This window comes from Oncorhynchus keta, chromosome 32 (assembly GCF_023373465.1).
Source record: "Oncorhynchus keta strain PuntledgeMale-10-30-2019 chromosome 32, Oket_V2, whole genome shotgun sequence".
Classification (NCBI taxonomy): Eukaryota; Metazoa; Chordata; class Actinopteri; order Salmoniformes; family Salmonidae; genus Oncorhynchus; species Oncorhynchus keta.
Window position 1 is genome coordinate 25,187,565 of NC_068452.1, and position 21,768 is coordinate 25,209,332.

The 21,768-nt window shown below is 42.9% G+C and overlaps 1 protein-coding gene across 2 annotated transcripts in view; it reads right to left on the reverse strand.

Moving 5' to 3' along the window:
- Positions 1 to 21,768, reverse strand: part of LOC118380115 (noelin-2) — a 108,127-nt gene that overhangs the window by 6,790 nt on the left and 79,569 nt on the right. For both annotated transcript variants that reach the window (XM_052491037.1, XM_052491036.1), the window contains exon 3: positions 99 to 254. In XM_052491037.1, the coding sequence (XP_052346997.1) occupies positions 99 to 254 (156 nt within the window). The remainder of the gene's footprint in view (positions 1 to 98; positions 255 to 21,768) is intronic.

Consider the following 21,768-nt stretch of genomic DNA (forward strand, 5'->3'; position numbering starts at 1 on the left):
TCACATACACAGTTTAGAAATATGCTTCATGTAGAAACCTGTGTGATTGTTTTTCAGTACAGATGAATGGACACATGCACGCATGTCATGTGCGTTACCTGTAAGCTCTTGGGGTTGAGGTTTCGGGGGTTGTCTGAGGCAGTCTTCAGCTTGACGTCTACAGCCTTCATCTGGCTCTCTGTGTTCTTCACATACTGAAGGTCCCTGTTGGTCCGCAGGTCCAGCAACTCCATGGACTGGGTGATGTTCTGGACCTGTCAGTCAAACACACGCATGCTGTTAGACGCACAGACGCACAGACAGACAGATAGATAGATACAGAAGCCCCGTTTATACCTGGTTCTAACTTGAGTCCTTTGTCCTGATCTTGTCCACATTCCCGATTGTGCCCACATTTTTTGACAGGTGTAGACACTCAAAAGATACAGATCATCCTGCCCAACTCCAGAGGTAGTCAGACACACATTGTGTCTGGATATCTTACTAGCGTAGACCGATCTGTACAAAGAAACCATTTAAATCATCATTATTCCTCCCTCTCAAATCATTGAGAGGTGGCACCATTGACTGACTACATCAATATGTGTCTTACAATAAATAAATGTTATTTTGAAGGAATAGCTGTGAAATCATTTGCATAAATGAAGGGACCTGGAACTCTTGTGACAATGCAGACGGATAACAGACACATTATTATACCATGTGTAGACACATTTCTGGACATGTGGGCACAATCAGTATGTAGACAAGATCAGGACGGACCCATGTTAGCACCATATATTAACGGGGCTAGAGTCAGACCCACCCGGAATCAGACACACAGACTCACAGACAGACACACGCAGTCAGACACACACTAAATGACATGTTTATTCAGTGGCTTGTGTTTTCCTTTTTATTACAATGAGTGTGCTGTGCCGTACTCCCAACAGCACTTTGCCTTCACTTCCTCTTATCTGAAGTTAGTTGTGTCTTCCTCCTCCCACCACCAGCTGTCCAGCCCACCCACTGAGACATCATCCCACTGGATCCACCCACTCACTACACACTCTGCTACTGCTCTATTCCACCTACACACTACACCCACTCTCCCGCACACATACTGGCCAGGGTTCAACTGGCCAAATCTTATGTACTGTAACTAATTAACAGAATGAAATATTCATTTGTGTATTAATTTATGTACATGAATTATTATGGAGTTTGTAATTCATTCAATTTGTGTATGTACTGTACATGAATTACACTATATATACAAAAGTATGATTAGTGGATTTGGTTATTTCAGCCACACCTGAGCACAGAGCCATGCAATCTCCATAGACAAACACTGGCAGTGGAATTGCCTTCCTGAAGAGCTCAGTGACTTTCAACATGGCACCGTCATAGGATGCCACCTTTCCAACAAGCAAGTTCATCAAATTTCTGTCCTGCTAGAGCCATTCAACTGTAAGTGGGCCAGCAGCATACCACCCTGCATACCACTGCTGGCTTGCTTCTGAAGCTAAGCAGGGTTGTTCTTGGTCAGTCCCTGGATGGGAGATCAGATGCTGCTGGAAGTGGTGTTGGATGGCACGTAGGAGGCACTCTTTCCTCTGGTCTAAAAAATATCCCAATCCCCCAGGGCCAATCCCTCATTGCCCTGTGTAGGGTGCCGTCTTTCGGATGGGACGTTAAATGGGTGTCCTGACTCCTGACTCTCTGAGGTCATTGAAGATCCCATGGCACGTATCTAAATTCCCAATCTGGCTCTCAAACCAGTCACCTAATAATCCCCAGTTTAGAATTGGCTCATTCATCTCTCTCCCCTGTAACTATTCCCCAGGTCGTTGTTGTAAATGAGAACGCGTTCTCAGGCAACTTACCTGGTAAAATAACAGATAAATGAAAGTGCTGTTATTGTGAGGTGGACATGTCTAGGAGCACAACGTCATCTGCCCTTGTTTGCAACACTCCCTACAGAGTTCCAAACTGCCTCTGGGAGCAACATCAGCACAAGAACTGTTCGTCAGGGGACTTCATGAAACGGGTTTCCATGGCCGAGCAGCCCCACACAAGACTAAGATCACCTGTTCTCTGGAGTGATGCTTCACCATCTGGTAGTCCGACAGACATGTCTGGGTTTGGCGAATGCTACCTGCCCCAATGCATACCGCCAAATGTAAAGTTTGGTGGAGGAGGAATAGTGATCTGGGGTGGTAGCTAGGCCCCTTAGTTCCAGTGAAGGGAAATCTTAATGCTAGAACATACAATGACATTCTAGAATCTAGACGATTTTATGCTTCCAACTTTGTGGCAACAGTTTAGGGAAGACCCTTTCCTGTTTCAGCATGACAATTCCCCCATGCATAAAGCGAGGTCCATAAAGAAATGGTTTGTTGAGATCGGTGTGGAAGAACTTGACTGGCCTGAACAGAGCCCTGACCTCAACCCCCTCGAACACCTTTGGGGTGAAATGGAATACCGACTGCGAGCCAGGCCTAATCGCCCAACATCAGTGCCCGACCTCAGCCACTATGCTCTTGTGGTTGAATGGAAGCAAGTCCCTGCAACAATGTCCAACATCCATTGAAAGCCTTCCCAGGATAGTGGAGGCTGTTAATAGCAGCAAAGGGGAGACCAAATCCAAATTAATGCCCATGATTTTGGAATGAGATATTCAATGAAAAGGTGTTCACATACTTTTGGTCATGTAGTATGTATTATGAAGCCTCCGACTGTGTAGACACACTGTGTCCTGGCAGGTGTGACAGACAGGTAGCTCCATCCCCAGAGAGGCTTTGAGGTAACACTAACATTAGCTAACGCTAACCACAGACTGCTAGCTAGTTCCATATTCCTTCTCCTAGCTGGTTTAGATACATGTTCTAGTCCAATCTGCTTCTGCTGCTGTCTGGCAGCACAATGAGTCATGCTGCTCCATATCTCCTCCTTATCACACTGAGGGAGGTGAAAAATGCTGTTTAAATGTCTGTCTGTTTAAATGTCTGTCTGTTTAAATGTTAGTCTGTTTAAATGTCTGTCTGTTTAAATGTCTGTCTGTTTAAATGTTAGTCTGTTTAAATGTCTGTCTGTTTAAATGTCTGTCTGTTTAAATGTCTGTCTGTTTAAATGTCTGTCTGTTTAAATGTTAGTCGGTTTAAATGTCTGTCTGTTTAAATGTCTGTCTGTTTAAATGTCTGTCTGTTTAAATGTCTGTCTGTTTAAATGTCTGTCTGTTTAAATGTTAGTCTGTTTAAATGTCTGTCTGTTTAAATGTCTGTCTGTTTAAATGTTAGTCTGTATGTCCGTCTGTTTAAATATTAGTCTCTCTTTCTGTCTGTCTGTCTGTCTGTCTGTCTGTCTGTCTGTCTGTCTGTCTGTCTGTCTGTCTGTCTGTCTGTCTGTCTGTCTGTCTGTCTGTCTGTCTGTCAGATAATGGACAGATAATTAACATGAACGTGTTTAGCATCTCCACATATACAAGCTGCATACAAGCCGCTGATGCCTTTGGAACATAAAAGTCTAATAAATACAATTCATCTACACCATCACAATAAATCCATTATTATTTTAGGCAGGGCTAAAGAAACACTATGATATGAAGAAAAAGTTTTTCAGAAGAACTGAAAATGAGTTGGCCTACTGTATGTTATCTTGCTGTGCGTCCATGACATAGACTGTAGCCATGACATAGACTGTAGGCTAGTTCATTTAGCAGACAAGATATGTTTATACAGTTGAAGTTGGAAGTTTACACCTTAGCCAAACACATTTAAACTGAGTTTTTCATAATTCCTGACATTTAATCCTAGTAAAAGCGCCCTGTCTTAGGTCAGTTAGGATCACCACTTTATTTTAAGAATGTGAAATGTCAGAATAATAGTAGAGAGAATTATATATTTCAGCTTTTATTTCTTTCATCACATTCCCAGTGGGTCAGAAGTTTACATACACTCAATTAGTATTTGGTAGCGTTGCTTTTAAATTGTTTAACTTGGGTCCAACATTTCGGGTAGCCTTCCACAAGCTTCCCACAATACGTTGGGTGAATTTTGGCCCATTCCTCCTGACAGAGCTGGTGTAACTGAATGGGATTTGTAGGCCTCCTTGCTCACACACACTTTTTCAGTTCTGCCCACACATTTTCTATAGGATTTAGGTCAGGGCTTTGTGATGGACACTCCAATACCTTGACTTTGTTGTCCTTAAGCCATTTTGCCACAACTTTGGAAGTATGCTTGGGGTCATTGTCCATTTGGAAGACCCATTTGAGACCAATCTTTAACTTCCAAGCTTTAACTTGTCTTGAGATGTTGCTTCAATATATCCACATAATGTTCCTTCGTCATGATGCCATCTATTTTGTGAAGTGCACCAGTCCCTCCTGCAGCAAAGCACCCCCACAACATGATGCTGCCACCCCCGTGCTTCACGATTGGAATGGTGTTCTTCGGCTTGCAAGCCTCCCCTTTTTTCCTCCAAACATAACGATGGTCATTATGGCCAAACACTTCTATTTTTGTTTCATCAGACGACCAGAGGACATTTCTCAAAAAGTACGATCTTTGTTCCCATGTGCAGTTGCAAACTGTAGTCTGGCATTTTTATGGCGGTTTTGGAGCAGTGGCTTCTTCATGGCTGAGCGGCCTTTCAGGTTATGTCAATATAGGACTCGTTATATAGGACTGTGGATATAGAAACGTTTGTACATGTTTCCTCCAGCAACTCCACAAAGTCCTTTGCTGTTGTTCTGGGATTGATTTGCACTTTTCGCACCAAAGTACATTCATTTCTAGGAGACAGGAACGCGCCTAGGAACGAATCTCTACGAACGCGTCTCCTTCCTGAGCGGTATGATGGCTGCGTGGTCCCATGGTGTTTATACTTGCGTACTATTGTTTGTACAGATGAACGTGGTACCTTCAGGCGTTTGGAAATTGCTCCCAAGGACGAACCGGACTTGTGGAGGTCAACAACGTTTTTTCTGTGGTCGGCTGATTTCTTTTGATTTTCCCATGATGTCAAGCAAAGAGGCACTGAGTTTGAAGGTAGGCCTTTAAATACATCCAGAGGTACACCTCCAATTGACTCAAATTATGTCAATTGGCCTATCAGAAGCTTCTAAAGCCATGACATAATTTTCTGGAATTTTCCAAGCTGTTTAAAGGCACAGTCAACTTAGTGTATGTAATATTTTGACCCACTGGAATTGTGATACAGTGAATTATAAGCGAAGTAATCTGTCCGTAAACAATTGCTGGAAAAATGACTTGTGTCATGCACAAAGTAGATGTCCTAACTGACTTGCCAAAACTATAGTTCGTTAACCTCTTCAACCTATGGGAGCGCTATTTCATTATTGGATAAAAAAAACGTGCCCGTTTTAAGCGCAATATTTGGTCACAAAAAGATGCTCGACTATGCATATAATTGACAGCTTTGGAAAGACAACACTCTGACGTTTCCAAAACTGCAAAGATATTGTCTGTGAGTGCCACAGAACCAATGCTACAGGCGAAACCAAGATGAAATTTCATACAGGAAGTGAGCCAGATTTTTGAGGCGCTGTGTTCCAATGTCTCCTTATATGGCTGTGAATGCACAAGGAATGAGCCTACACTTTCTGTCGTTTCCCCAAGGTGTTTGCAGCATTGTGACGTATTTGTAGGCATATCATTGGAAAATTGACCATAAGAGACTACATTTACCAGGTGTCCGCTCGGTGTCCTCCGTCGAAACTATTGCGTAATCTCCAGATGCGTGCATTTTTCCATTTTGAACAGAGGAGAAACCAAACTGCCACGAGTGACTTATCATCGAATAGATATGTGAAAAACACCTTGAGGATTGATTCTAAACAACGTTTGCCATGTTTCTGTCGATATTATGGAGTTAATTTGGAAAAAAGTTTGCGTTGTAATGACTGAATTTTCAGGTTTTTTTGGTAGCCAAACATGACGCAGAAAACGGACCGATTTCTCCTGCACAAATAATCTTTCAGGAAAAACTGAACATTTGCTATCTAACTGAGAGTCTCCTCATTGAAAACATCAGAAGTTCTTCAAAGGTAAATGATTTTATTTGAATGGTTTTCTGGTTTTTGTGAAAATGTTGCCTGCTGAATGCTAACGCTAAATGCTAACGCTAGCTATCAATAGCTATCAATACAGTTATACAAATGCTTGTTTTGCTATGGTTGAGAAGCATATTTTTGAAAATCTGAGATGACAGTGCTGTTAACAAAAGGCTAAGCTTGAGAGCTAGCATAGTGATTTCATTTCATTTGCGATTTCCATGAATAGTTAACGTTGTGTTATGCTAATGAGCTTGCAGATAGATTTACACAATCCTGGATACAGGTTTTTTTCTTAGCTAAACGTGACACACAAAATGGAGCGATTTCTCCGAAACAAATCATCTATCAGGAAAAACTGAACATTTGCTATCTAACTGAGAGTCTCCTCATTGAAAACATCAAAAGTTCTTCAAAGGTAAATTATTTTATTTGAATGGTTTTCTGTTTTTTGTGAAAATGTTGCCTGCTGAATGCTAATGCTAAATGCTAATGCTAGCTATCAATAGCTATCAATACTGTTACACAAATGCTTGTTTTGCTATGGTTGAGAAGCATATTTTTGAAAATCTGAGATGACAGTGCTGTTAACAAAAGGCTAAGCTTGAGAGCTAGCAAATTTATTTCATTTCATTTGCGATTTTCATGAATAGTTAACGTTGCGTTATGGTAATGAGCTTGAGGCTGTATTCACGATCCCGGATCCGGGATGGCTCGACGCAAGAAGTTAACAAGACATTTGTGGAGTAGTTAAAAAACTAGTTTGAATGACTCCAACCTAAGTGTATGTAAACTTCCGACTTCAACTGTAAGTCCCATGTCATTATTTTATATTATATGATATTATAGTATGAAGAATATAATTGAACGGATATCCAGTGGACATATGAAGTGGCTATCTTGAGCGTAAAAATAATAATTTGCTACAGTAGACATATGCTAGATTTAGAGTTATTTGGCAACTTTAGCTGTGAATGATACAAACCTTAGAATGTCTTAAATCAAAACAAATATGGGCTGCAATGATGCGACAACAGGCTTTTGATGATTTGAGAAAGTTGCAAAAAGAACTTGAGCTTTGTTCTTTGCCTCAGGATGCACACGCTGTTCTCTCATCGAGTGATCATAATTTCATCCTCCAATTGTTAGTGGCAACCATCAAAACTCTGCTTTCACACAGGATTGCATATAGAAGGAATGAAGGAGCGAGAGGAGGAGATGGAAATGCACTGTGGTGAGATATTCTCTAGCTAAAGGTAATGTGTCAGCCTATTCATTATGAACATATAAAAAAGGCCCTATTACTATGCTATTCCAAATCAAATACAAATTCACTATAATTGTAGGCTAACTCTGGAAGCCACCCTGCACAATCAATTAACCAATAGCATCGCCTAGGCCTATACGTTCTCTCCCAGATTAATGGATAGACATTTTGGAGCGTAGCATAAGGTAACCAGACCATCCAGTATGCATAATACTACAGTCCAAACTCAAAGACGATTACTAGAATTTAGAGAATTGTGGAGTATTGGCTATGTATTGCACAATCGTTAATTTAATTATGTTCATATATAGGCCTATGGTATTCACAAGCTATAATAGTATGGGCGTTTTGAATGAATCAACACCTTAGAAAGTCCATTTTGATGGGTTCGGCTTTGAAACAACATCCACAACGAGCACAACGAGCACTCAGTTTCAACCTGCTGTTGAACTTCTTTCTTCAAATTGATCATGAGTTTTAAAAGCATGGGAGTATTTTGAATATAAGTGTTTGATGTAACTTTTGAATGCATTTGCATTGATGTTAGTGGGACAACAGAGTCCTGAGTACCAGGCCATTAGGACCATTGGGTACATGCATGTCCAGAGTGCATAACAGTCAGATGGAATGATGATTATAATGATTATTATTGTATTTCAATTAACAAGGCACACCTGTTAATTGGAATGCATTCCAGGTGACTACCTCATGAAGCTGCTTGGGAGAATGCCAAAAGTGTACAAAGCTGTCATCAAGGCAAAGGGAGTCAACACGGCAAAGAATATATACTGTATATCAAAAATATATTTTGATTGAAAACGTTTTTTGGTTACTACATGATTACATATGTGTTATTTCATAGTTTTGATATCTTATTCTACACTGTAGAAAATAGTACAACTATAGAAAACCCCTGGAATGAGAAGGTGTGTCCAAACTTTTGAATGGTACTGTACATACTATGTCAATTTTATGGACACAGTATATTATACAATAGTTACTTTTGTTTGTTTTTACTCCCATCCTTCAGCTACCCTCAACCCCTCCCATCTATCTCTAACGACTATCCAGTCCCATCCTTCAACTACCCTCAACCCTTCCCATCTATCTCTAAAGACTATCCAGTCCCATCCTTCAGCTACCCTCAACCCCTCCCATCTATCTCTAAAGACTATCCAGTCCCATACTTCAGCTCTCCTCAACCACTCCCATCTATCTCTAAAGACTATCCAGTCCCATCCTTCAACTACCCTCAACCCCTCCCATCTATCTCTAAAGACTATCCAGTCCCATCCTTCAGCTCTCCTCAACTCTCCCATCTATCTCTAAAGACTATCCAGTCCCATCCTTCAACTACCCTCAACCCCTCCCATTTATGTCTAAAGACTATCCAGTCCCATCCTTCAGCTACCCTCAACCCCTCCCATCTATCTCTAAAGACTATCCAGTCCCATCCTTCAGCTCTCCTCAACCCCTCCCATCTATCTCTAAAGACTATCCAGTCCCATCCTTCAGCTACCCTCAACCCCTCCCATCTATCTCTAAAGACTATCCAGTCCTATCCTTCAGCTACCCTCAACCCCTCCCATCTATCTCTAAAGACTATCCAGTCCCATCCTTCAGCTCTCCTCAACCACTCCCATCTATCTCTAAAGACTATCCAGTCCCATCCTTCAGCTACCCTCAACCCCTCCCATCTATCTCTAAAGACTATCCAGTCCCATCCTTCAGCTACCCTCAACCCCTCCCATCTATCTCTAAAGACTATCCAGTCCCATCCTTCAACTCTCCTCAACCCCTCCCATCTATCTCTAAAGACTATCCAGTCCCATCCTTCAACTACCCTCAACCCCTCCCATCTATCTCTAAAGACTATCCAGTCCCATCCTTCAGCTCTCCTCAACCCCTCCCATCTATCTCTAAAGACTATCCAGTCCCATCCTTCAGCTACCCTCAACCCCTCCCATCTATCTCTAAAGACTATCCAGTCCCATCCTTCAACTCTCCTCAACCCCTCCCATCTATCTCTAAAGACTATCCAGTCCCATCCTTCAGCTACCCTCTACCCCTCCCATCTATCTCTAAAGACTATCCAGTCCCATCCTTCAGCTCTCCTCAACCCCTCCCATCTATCTCTAAAGACTATCCAGTCCTATCCTTCAGCTCTCCTCAACCCCTCCCATCTATCTCTAAAGACTATCCAGTCCCATCCTTCAGCTCTCCTCAACCCCTCCCATCTATCTCTAAAGACTATCCAGTCCCATCCTTCAGCTCTCCTCAACCCCTCCCATCTATCTCTAAAGACTATCCAGTCCTATCCTTCAGCTCTCCTCAACCCCTCCCATCTATCTCTAAAGACTATCCAGTCCCATCCTTCAGCTCTCCTCAACCCCTCCCATCTATCTCTAAAGACTATCCAGTCCCATCCTTCAGCTCTCCTCAACCCCTACCATCTATCTCTAAAGACTATCCAGTCCCATCCTTCAGCTCTCCTCAACCCCTCCCATCTATCTCTAAAGACTACCAGTCCCATCCTTCAGCTCAACCCCTCCCATCTATCTCTAAAGACTATCCAGTCCCATCCTTCAGCTCTCCTCAACCCCTCCCATCTATCTCTAAAGACTATCCAGTCCCATCCTTCAGCTCTCCTCAACCCCTCCCATCTATCTCTAAAGACTATCCAGTCCCATCCTTCAGCTCTCCTCAACCCCTCCCATCTATCTCTAAAGACTATCCAGTCCCATCCTTCAGCTCTCCTCAACCCCTCCCATCTATCTCTAAAGACTATCCAGTCCCATCCTTCAGCTCTCCTCAACCCCTCCCATCTATCTCTAAAGACTATCCAGTTTTGATTTCTATTTGCAATACATTTTTCAACTGTTCTGTCACAAGGATTGTTACTGTGTTTGTGACTCATGACTGCCGGTTTGGCGGAAATATGGCCACCGCAACAGCCCTAACCATGACCATGGGTATGGAATTTGGACACCTTTACAAATGATGCTAGATATTGTGGCATTTTATTGTGGTATTTTACCATCTCTGGATAGAATTGAACTTTGTACGGTACATTGTTAGCATATCCTTGGCTGTCTGAGGTGAAGATCAGGTCTAGTGCATTTTAAAAGAGGATGTGATATTGGATGACAGAGTGGCTACATTCAGCCCACCTCCTCCTCCTCTGCTAGGCTCTATGGTATGCTGGGCGGGCGGCTCAGAGACAGAACCACTGACCCCTGGTGTCCTCAGTAGTCTGGCCTTTATTAGATAGGAGCGGTAGTCCTTCACAGCTGCTGTCTTACAACCGCACACACACCATGCCCCCACACACGTTTGTGCATTCGTGTGTGTGTGTGTGTGTGTAGGCACAAATGTGTGTGTGTGTCAGTCGGAGGAGACACACAGCGTGAGAGGAAGGGGAAAAGATGGCTATCAGTGTGAATGAGATCAGAGAATTCAGGTGTCTCATTGATCCACTGAGGCTTCCACAGCCCATTCAGCATCTCAATTTACCTCAGCTCTCCTCTTCTCTCAGCACCATATCAATGTCGACCTTCCTATCTCTCTCTCTTCCTCTATCTTTTTCTCACCAATGGACTTCCCTCACCAGCCCTAACTCAATACTGCCTCCTGCCAGGCTCCAGTGGTCGAGTACGTAGAGCTCGAGATGTGTCTATGAGAAGTCGCACTCAGCAAGCTAAATTATTAGCCACAATACAACCACTGAAACCTCTGTCTCTTTGAGGAAGGAGGGAAGGAGGTGGAGAGATGGAGTCAGACTGACGCTCTCTCAGCATCTATTTGTCGATCGATGCAACTGCAGAACAGCAGAGTCAACAACCACCTCTCTCTCTCTCTCTCTCTCTCTCTCTCTCTCTCTCTCTCTCTCTCTCTCTCTCTCTCTCTCTCTCTCTCTCTCTCTCTCTCTCAAAATTCAATTCAATTCAAGGGGCTTTATTGGCATGGGAAACATGTGTTAACATTGCCAAAGCAAGTGAGGTAGATAATATACAAGAGTGAAATAACCAAGAACAATTAACAGTAAACATTACACATACAGAAGTTTCAAAACAATAAAGACATTACAAATGTCATATTATATATATATACAGTGTTGTAACAATGTACAAATGGTTAAAGTACACAAGGGAAAATAAATAAGCAGAAATGAGTGTAGAGAGATGCTGTAGAGAGTGTACGAGTGTAGAGAGATGGTGTAGAGAGTGTATGAGTGTAGAGAGATGGTGTAGAGAGTGTATTAGTGTAGAGAGATGGTGTAGAGAGTGTAGAGAGTGTGGGGAGATTGTGTAGAGATTGTAGAGAGTGTAGAGCGATGGTGTAGAGAGTGTAGAGAGAATAGAGAGATGGTGTAGAGAGTGTAGAGAGATGGTGTAGAGAGTGTATGAGTGTGGTGAGATGGTGTAGAGAGTGTAGAGTGATGGTGTAGAGTGTGTTTGGGTGTGGAGAGATGGTCTAGAGCAGGGGTGTCAAACATACGGCCCGCGGGCCGGAACCGGCCCCCAAGGAGGTTCGATCAGGCCCGCAGGATAATTTGAAAGTGGAAAAAATGCATAAAAGACATGGAATTAATTTTTTTTTTTTTTAAAGACAAGCCGCATCACTGAGACAGACTGAAAACAGCAGACGGTATCAATGCGCCATCTGCTGCTTGTTACGACGTTGTTAAGATTGTTAATGTCTCTACCTCTCCACTACACCCTCATTAGCCAAAATGTCGTTATCCAAACGGAGAAAAGTAGATAAGGAGTGTAGAATTTTCAAAGAAAAATGGACCACGTCCTATTTATTTACAGAGATGCACGGAAAACCTTTGTGCTTGGTGTGTTTGCAACAAGTTTCGGTATTGAAGGAATATAATATTCGACGCCACTACGAGACTCATCACAGCGAAAAATATGACGGCTTGCAAGGACAACTGAGAAGAGATAAGATTAACGAATTGCTGGCGGGTCTGAGGAAACAGCAGTCAACTTTCATCCAGAGCCGAGAAGTCAGTGAAGCAGCGGTAAAAGCCAGCTACCTAATTGCTAGCGAAATAGCATTAGCATCGAAGCCGTATTCCGACGGTGACTTTGTTAAACGATGCATGATGAAGGCGGCTGAACTTGTATGTCCCAAGAAGCGACAAGCTTTTGCCAATATTAGCATGACGAGGAATACTATAGCAGAGAGGATTTCGGAACTATCGGCAGATTTAGACAGTCAATTGAAACAGAGAGTCAAGTCATTTATTGCATTTTCCGTGGCAATTGACGAGAGCACTGACATCACAGACGTGGCCCAACTGGCCATATTTATTAGAGGAGTTGATGAGACATTGACTGTTACTGAAGAGTTTCTTGAGTTGGTGCCAATGATGGACACCACAACAGGCGAGGACATTTTCGGCTCTGTCCTTGCTGCATTGGACAGAGTTGGAGTGGACTGGTCCCGCGCTGTCAGCCTGGCTACAGACGGCGCGCCATCCATGGTCGGAAAGAAAGCAGGTGTCGCGACAAAGTTCAAAGACAAAGTACAAGCCCTTAATGGAGGAGATCGTTTCTGGACATTTCACTGTATTTTGCACCAGGAGGCATTGTGTTGCAAGTCGCTGAAAATGGACCACGTCATGGAGGTGGTTGTTCGCACTGTAAATTTCATCCGGTCCAGAGGTCTGAACCATCGTCAGTTTGACAAACTTCTCAGCGACAGCAACATTACCCACAGCCTGCCATACCACACTGAAGTGAGATGGTTAAGCCGAGGCGCTGTGCTGAGGCATTTCTTTGATCTACGAGAGGAAATCGGACAGTTCATGGAGAAAAAGGAAAACCGGTGTTGGAATTACAATCTCAGGAATGGCTACGGGACCTTGCATTCTTGGTTGATATTACTGAACACTTGAACAATCTGAACAAAATGTTGCAAGGCCGCAAAAAAGTTGTCACACAGTTTTCTGACAACATACATGCATTTAAGTTGAAGCTGACTTTGTGGGAGATGCAACTGGCAAATGGCAACCCTGCTCATTTCCCCTGTCTGAGAGATGTGTGTGTGACCAGACCTGATGCGGACATGAAACGGTACAAAGACAAAATTGCAGGACTACTGCGGGAGTTTGAGAAACGTTTTCAGGTATTTGGTGAACTTGAGACAGAATTTTCAGTTTTTCGCTCACCTTTCACAGTTAAAGCTTCTGATCTGCCGGTCGAAATTCAGCTAGAGATAATTGATTTGCAGTGTGATGCAGATTTGAAGGGCAAATTTGCCTCTGTAGGTCTGGACAGATTTTATCAGTATCTACTACCAGGGTACCCCAAATTAACAGCCCTGGCTGCTAAAAGTTTGTGCATGTTTGGGACAACCTACCTTTGTGAACAAATTTTCTCAGTGATGAATATCAATAAAACAAAAATGCGTTCAAGGCTCACAAACAAGCACTTAAATGACATTCTGAAAGTGACAGCTAGTCAGGACATGACACCTGGTGTTGATGCACTTGTACAGGCCAAAAGATGCCAAGTTTCAGGTACAAATACAAGTCCAGACTAGACTAACACCTTTAAAATGCTGCCTTAGATACTGTTTGCATTGAAAGAATACAGCTCTGTGAAGATGAATCCTTACTGTGGTGATTTAAAAAATGTGCACTTTAATGCTAGTCAGCAGCTTCAAAACAAAAGTTGTGTGATGGAATTCTACTGTTCATACAACTCCATAAATGTTCAGTATGTATTGTATGTGTATGTATGTTTCATGTATGAAGTTTACAGATTTACAGGACAGGCGAACACTTTCTTCATTACACATTTAAAATCACTCTCCTTAGTTTGTAAGGTGTACGCAGGGATTACATTTAGATTTTATATGCGTATGTGTAAGTGGTTTAAAAATTCCTTTCTTTAAAAGTCTCATTTAATCTTAAAGTGCATTACTATATTTTTCAGTACCAATTAAAGTTTTGTGCCTTTGTACAATCAGTGGGATCAGTTGCAATGCATATTTGTGAATGATAAAAGTAAATTGCACATTTGTCTAAGGAAATATGAGGTGTTTCATGAAATGTTTTGTAAAAGGATAGTTCATTAAATTTCAATATTTTCCTAATGTTCTTGTGCTTCTTTACACCAAAACAAAGGAAAGACATGATATTTTGGTTATTTATAGCAGAGTATGGTATAATTTTAATGGTCCGGCCCACTTGACATCTCCCTAGGCCGTATGTGGCCCACGATGCAAAATGAGTTTGACACCCCTGGTCTAGAGAGTGTAGAGAAATGGTGCAGAGAGTGTAGAGAGTGTAGAGAGATGGTGTAGAGATTGTAGAGAGTGTAGAGAGATGGTGTAGAGAGTGTAGAGAGTGTAGAGAGATGGTGTAGAGAGTGTAGAGAGAATAGAGAGATGGTGTAGAGAGTGTAGAGCAATGGTGTAGAGAGTGTATGAGTGTGGAGAGATGGTGTAGAGAGTGTAGAGAGATGGTGCAAAGAGTGTATGATTGTGGAGAGATGCTGTAGAGAGTGTATGAGTGTAGAGAGATGGTGTAGAGAGTGTATGAGTGAGGAGAGATGATGTAGAGAATGTATGAGTGTAGAGATTGTGTAGAGAGTGTATGAGTGTAGAGAGATGGTGTAGAGAGTGCATTAGTGTAGAGAGATGGTGTAGAGAGTGTATGAGTGTAGAGAGATGCTGTAGAGAGTGTAAGAGTGTAGAGAGATGATGTAGAGAGTGTATGAGTGTAGAGAGATGGTGTAGAGAGTGTATTAGTGTAGAGAGATGGTGTTGAGAGTGCATTAGTGTAGAGAGATGGTGTAGAGAGTGTATGAGTGTAGAGAGATGCTGTAGAGAGTGTATGAGTTTAGAGAGATGGTGTAGAGTGTATGAGTGTAGAGAGATGCTGTAGAGAGTGTATGAGTGTAGAGAGATGGTATAGAGAGTGTATGAGTGTAGAGAGATGGTGTAGAGAGTGTATGAGTGTAGAGAGTGTGGGGAGATGGTGTAGAGATTGTAGAGAGTTTTAGAGAGATGGTGTAGAGAGTGTAGAGAGAATAGAGAGATGTTGTAGAGAGTGTAGAGAGATGGTGTAGAGAGTGTATGAGTGTGGCGAGATGGTGTAGAGAGTGTAGAGAGTGTAGAGAGATGGTGTAGATAGTGTAGAGAGTATAGAGAGATGGTGTAGAGAGTGTAGAGCGATGGTGTAGAGAGTGTATGAGTGTGGAGAGATGGTGTAGAGAGTGTAGAGCAATGGTGTAGAGAGTGTATGAGTGTGGAGAGATGGTGTAGAGAGTGTAGAGAGATGGTGCAAAGAGTGTATGATTGTGGAGAGATGCTGTAGAGAGTGTATGAGTGTAGAGATATGGTGTAGAGAGTGTATGAGTGAGGAGAGATGATGTAGAGAGTGTATGAGTGTAGAGTGTATGAGTGAGGAGAGATGATGTAGAGAGTGTATGAGTGTAGAGAGATAGTGTAGAGAGTGTATGAGTGTAGAGAGATGGTGTAGAGAGCGTTTGGGTGTGGAGAGATGGTGTAGAGAGTGTAGAGAGATGGTGCAGAGAGTGTAGAGAGTGTAGAGAGATGGTGTAGAGAGTGTAGAGAGATGGTGTAGAGAGTGTAGAGAGAATAGAGAGATGGTGTAGAGAGTGTAGAGCGATGGTGTAGAGAGTGTATGAGTGTGGAGAGATGGTGTAGAGAGTGTAGAGAGATGGTGCAAAGAGTGTATGAGTGTGGAGAGATGGTGTAGAGAGTGTATGAGTGAGGAGAGATGATGTAGAGAGTGTATGAGTGTAGAGAGATGGTGTAGAGAGTGTATGAGTGTAGAGAGATGGTGTAGAGAGTGTATGAGTGTGGAGAGATGGTGTAGTGAGTGTATGAGTGTGGAGAGATGGTGTAGAGAGTGTATGAGTGTGGAGAGATGGTATAGAGAGTGTATGAGTGTGGAGAGATTGCGTAGAGAGTGTATGAGTGTAGAGAGATGCTGTAGCGAGTGTATGAGTGTCGAGAGATGGTGTAGAGAGTGTATGAGTGTGGAGAGATGGTTTCGAGAGTGTATGAGTGTGGAGAGATGGTGTAGAGAGTGTATTAGTGTAGAGAAATTATTTAGAGAGTGTATGAGTGTAGAGAGTATGGGGAGATGGTGGAGAGAGTGTAGAGACTGTAGAGAGATGGTGTAGAGAGTGTATGAGTGTAGAGAGTTGGTGTAGAGAGTGTATGAGTGTAGAGAGATGCTGTAGAGAGTGTATGAGTGTAGAGAGATGCTGTAGAGAGTGTATGAGTGTAGAGAGATGCTGTAGAGAGTGTATGAGTGTAGAGAGATGGTGTAGAGAGTGTATAAGTGTAGAGAGATGCTGTAGAGAGTGTATGGGTGTAGAGAGATGCTGTAGAGAGTGTATGAGTGTAGAGAGATGCTGTTGAGAGTGTATGAGTGTAGAGAGTGTGGGGAGATGGTGTAGAGATTGTAGAGAGTGTAGATAGATGGTGTAGAGAGTGTATGAGTGTGGCGAGATGGTGTAGAGAGTGTAGAGAGTGTAGAGAGATGGTGTATAGAGTGTATGAGTGTAGAGAGATGCTGTAGAGAGTATATTAGTGTAGAGATGCTGTAGAGAGTGTATGAGTGTAGAGAGATGCTGTAGAGAGTCTATGAGTGTAGAGAGATGGTGTAGAGAGTGTATTAGTGTAGAGAGATGCTGTAGAGAGTGTATGAGTGTAGAGAGATGCTGTAGAGAGTGTATGAGTGTAGAGAGATGGTGTAGAGAGTGCATTAGTGTAGAGAGATGGTGTAGAGAGTGTATGAGTGTAGAGAGATGCTGTAGCGAGTGTATGAGTGTCGAGAGATGGTGTAGAGAGTGTATGAGTGTGGAGAGATGGTGTAGAGAGTGTATGAGTGTGGAGAGATGGTGTAGAGAGTGTATTAGTGTAGAGAAATTATTTAGAGAGTGTATGAGTGTAGAGAGTATGGGGAGATGGTGGAGAGAGTGTAGAGACTGTAGAGAGATGGTGTAGAGAGTGTATGAGTGTAGAGAGTTGGTGTAGAGAGTGTATGAGTGTAGAGAGTTGGTGTAGAGAGTGTATGAGTGTAGAGAGATGCTGTAGAGAGTGTATGAGTGTAGAGAGATGCTGTAGAGAGTGTATGAGTGTAGAGAGATGGTGTAGAGAGTGTTTAAGTGTAGAGAGATGCTGTAGAGAGTGTATGGGTGTAGAGAGATGCTGTAGAGAGTGTATGAGTGTAGAGAGATGCTGTTGAGAGTGTATGAGTGTAGAGAGTGTGGGGAGATGGTGTAGAGATTGTAGAGAGTGTAGATAGATGGTGTAGAGAGTGTATGAGTGTGGCGAGATGGTGTAGAGAGTGTAGAGAGTGTAGAGAGATGGTGTATAGAGTGTATGAGTGTAGAGAGATGCTGTAGAGAGTATATTAGTGTAGAGAGATGCTGTAGAGAGTGTATGAGTGTAGAGAGATGCTGTAGAGAGTCTATGAGTGTAGAGAGATGGTGTAGAGAGTGTATTAGTGTAGAGAGATGCTGTAGAGAGTGTATGAGTGTAGAGAGATGCTGTAGAGAGTGTATGAGTGTAGAGAGATGGTGTAGAGAGTGCATTAGTGTAGAGAGATGGTGTAGAGAGTGTATGAGTGTAGAGAGATGCTGTAGAGAGTGTAAGAGTGTAGAGAGATGATGTAGAGAGTGTATGAGTGTAGAGAGATGGTGTAGAGTGTATGAGTGTAGAGAGATGCTGTAGAGAGTGTATGAGTGTAGAGAGATGGTATAGAGAGTGTATGAGTGTAGAGAGATGGTGTAGAGAGTGTATGAGTGTAGAGAGATGGTGTAGAGAGTGCATTAGTGTAGAGAGATGCTGTAGAGAGTGTATGAGTGTAGAGAGATGCTGTAGAGAGTGTATGAGTGTAGAGAGATGGTGTAGAGAGTGCATTAGTGTAGAGAGATGGTGTAGAGAGTGTATGAGTGTAGAGAGATGCTGTAGAGAGTGTAAGAGTGTAGAGAGATGATGTAGAGAGTGTATGAGTGTAGAGAGATGGTGTAGAGTGTATGAGTGTAGAGAGATGGTGTAGAGTGTATGAGTGTAGAGAGATGCTGTAGAGAGTGTATGAGTGTAGAGAGATTGTGTAGAGAGTGTATGAGTGTAGAGAGATGCTGTAGAGACTGTATGAGTGTAGAGAGATGGTGTAGAGAGTGTATGAGTGTAGAGTGTGTAGAGAGATGGTGTAGAGAGTGTATGAGTGTGGTGAGATGGTGTAGAGAGTGTAGAGAGATGGTGTATAGAGTGTAGAGAGATGGTGTAGAGAGTGTTTGGGTGTGGAGAGATGGTGTAGAGAGTGTAGAGAGATGGTGCAGAGAGTGTAGAGAGTGTAGAGAGATGGTGTAGAGAGTGTAGAGAGTGTAGAGAGATGGTGTAGAGAGTGTAGAGAGAATAGAGAGATGGTGTAGAGAGTGTAGAGCGATGGTGTAGAGAGTGTATGAGTGTGGAGAGATGGTGTAGAGAGTGTAGAGAGATGGTGCAAAGAGTGTATGAGTGTGGAGAGATGGTGTAGAGAGTGTATGAGTGAGGAGAGATGATGTAGAGAGTGTATGAGTGTAGAGAGATGGTGTAGAGAGTGTATGAGTGTAGAGAGATGGTGTAGAGAGTGTATGAGTGTGGAGAGATGGTGTAGTGAGTGTATGAGTGTGGAGAGATGGTGTAGAGAGTGTATGAGTGTGGAGAGATGGTGTAGAGAGTGTATGAGTGTGGAGAGATGGTGTAGAGAGTGTATGAGTGTAGAGAGATGCTGTAGCGAGTGTATGAGTGTGGAGAGATGGTGTAGAGAGTGTATGAGTGTGGAGAGATGGTGTAGAGAGTGTATGAGTGTGGAGAGATGGTGTAGAGAGTGTATGAGTGTGGAGAGATGGTGTAGAGAGTGTATGAGTGTGGAGAGATGGTGTAGAGAGTGTATGAGTGTAGAGAGATGGTGTAGAGAGTGTATGAGTGTGGAGAGATGGTGTAGTGAGTGTATGAGTGTGGAGAGATGGTGTAGAGAGTGTATGAGTGTGGAGAGATGGTGTAGAGAGTGTATGAGTGTGGAGAGATGGTGTAGAGAGTGTATGAGTGTAGAGAGATGCTGTAGCGAGTGTATGAGTGTGGAGAGATGGTGTAGAGAGTGTATGAGTGTGGAGAGATGGTGTAGAGAGTCTATGAGTGTAGAGAGATGCTGTAGCGAGTGTATGAGTGTGGAGAGATGGTGTAGAGAGTGTATGTGTGTGGAGAGATGGTGTAGAGTGTATGAGTGTAGAGAGATGGTGTAGAGTGTATGAGTGTAGAGAGATGCTGTAGAGAGTGTATGAGTGTAGAGAGATTGTGTAGAGAGTGTATGAGTGTAGAGAGATGGTGTAGAGAGTGCATTAGTGTAGAGAGATTGTGTAGAGAGTGTATGAGTGTAGAGAGATGCTGTAGAGAGTGTAAGAGTGTAGAGAGATGATGTAGAGAGTGTATGAGTGTAGAGAGATGGTGTAGAGAGTGTATTAGTGTAGAGAGATGGTGTTGAGAGTGCATTAGTGTAGAGAGATGGTGTAGAGAGTGTATGAGTGTAGAGAGATGCTGTAGAGAGTGTATGAGTTTAGAGAGATGGTGTAGAGTGTATGAGTGTAGAGAGATGGTGTAGAGAGTGTATGAGTGTAGAGAGTGTGGGGAGATGGTGTAGAGATTGTAGAGAGTTGTAGAGAGATGGTGTAGAGAGTGTAGAGAGAATAGAGAGATGTAGAGAGTGTAGAGAGATGGTGTAGAGAGTGTATGAGTGTGGCGAGATGGTGTAGAGAGTGTAGAGAGATGGTGTATAGAGTGTAGAGAGATGGTGTAGATAGTGTAGAGAGTGTAGATAGATGGTGTAGAGAGTGTAGAGAGAATAGAGAGATGCTGGAGAGAGTGTATGAGTGTAGAGAGATGGTGTAGAGAGTGTATTAGTGTAGAGAGATGGTGTAGAGAGTGTATGAGTGTAGAGAGATGCTGTAGAGAGTGTATGAGTTTAGAGAGATGGTGTAGAGAGTGTATGAGTGTAGAGAGATGCTGTAGAGAGTGTATGAGTGTAGAGAGATGGTGTACAGAGTGTATGAGTGTGGAGAGATGGTGCAAAGAGTGTAGAGAGAATAGAGATGGTGTATAGAGTGTAGAGCAATGGTGTAGAGAGTGTATGAGTGTGGAGAGATGGTGTAGAGAGTGTAGAGAGATGGTGCAAAGAGTGTATGATTGTGGAGAGATGCTGTAGAGAGTGTATGAGTGAGGAGAGATGATGTAGAGAGTGTATGAGTGTAGAGAGATGGTGTAGAGAGTGTAGAGAGATGGTGTAGAGAGTGTATGAGTGTGGTGAGATAGTGTAGAGAGTGTAGAGAGATGGTGTATAGAGTGTAGAGAGATGGTGTAGAGAGTGTTTGGGTGTGGAGAGATGGTGTAGAGAGTGTAGAGAGATGGTGCAGAGAGTGTAGAGAGATGGTGTAGAGAGTGTAGAGAGTGTAGAGAGATGGTGTAGAGAGTGTAGAGAGAATAGAGATGGTGTAGAGAGTGTAGAGCGATGGTGTAGAGAGTGTATGAGTGTGGAGAGATGGTGTAGAGAGTGTAGAGATGGTGCAAAGAGTGTATGAGTGTGGAGAGATGGTGTAGAGAGTGTATGAGTGAGGAGAGATGATGTAGAGAGTGTATGAGTGTAGAGAGATGGTGTAGAGAGTGTATGAGTGTAGAGAGATGGTGTAGAGAGTGTATGAGTGTGGAGAGATGGTGTAGTGAGTGTATGAGTGTGGAGATATGGTGTAGAGAGTGTATGAGTGTGGAGAGATGGTGTAGAGAGTGTATGAGTGTGGAGAGATGGCGTAGAGAGTGTATGAGTGTAGAGAGATGCTGTAGCGAGTGTATGAGTGTCGAGAGATGGTGTAGAGAGTGTATGAGTGTGGAGAGATGGTGTAGAGAGTGTATGAGTGTGGAGAGATGGTGTAGAGAGTGTATTAGTGTAGAGAAATTATTTAGAGAGTGTATGAGTGTAGAGAGTATGGGGAGATGGTGGAGAGAGTGTAGAGACTGTAGAGAGATGGTGTAGAGAGTGTATGAGTTTAGAGAGTTGGTGTAGAGAGTGTATGAGTGTAGAGAGATGCTGTAGAGAGTGTATGAGTGTAGAGAGATGCTGTAGAGAGTGTATGAGTGTAGAGAGATGCTGTAGAGAGTGTATGAGTGTAGAGAGATGGTGTAGAGAGTGTATTAGTGTAGAGAGATGCTGTAGAGAGTGTATGAGTGTAGAGAGATGCTGTAGAGAGTCTATGAGTGTAGAGTTATGCTGTTGAGAGTGTATGAGTGTAGAGAGTGTGGGGAGATGGTGTAGAGATTGTAGAGAGTGTAGATAGATGGTGTAGAGAGTGTATGAGTGTGGCGAGATGGTGTAGAGAGTGTAGAGAGTGTAGAGAGATGGTGTATAGAGTGTATGAGTGTA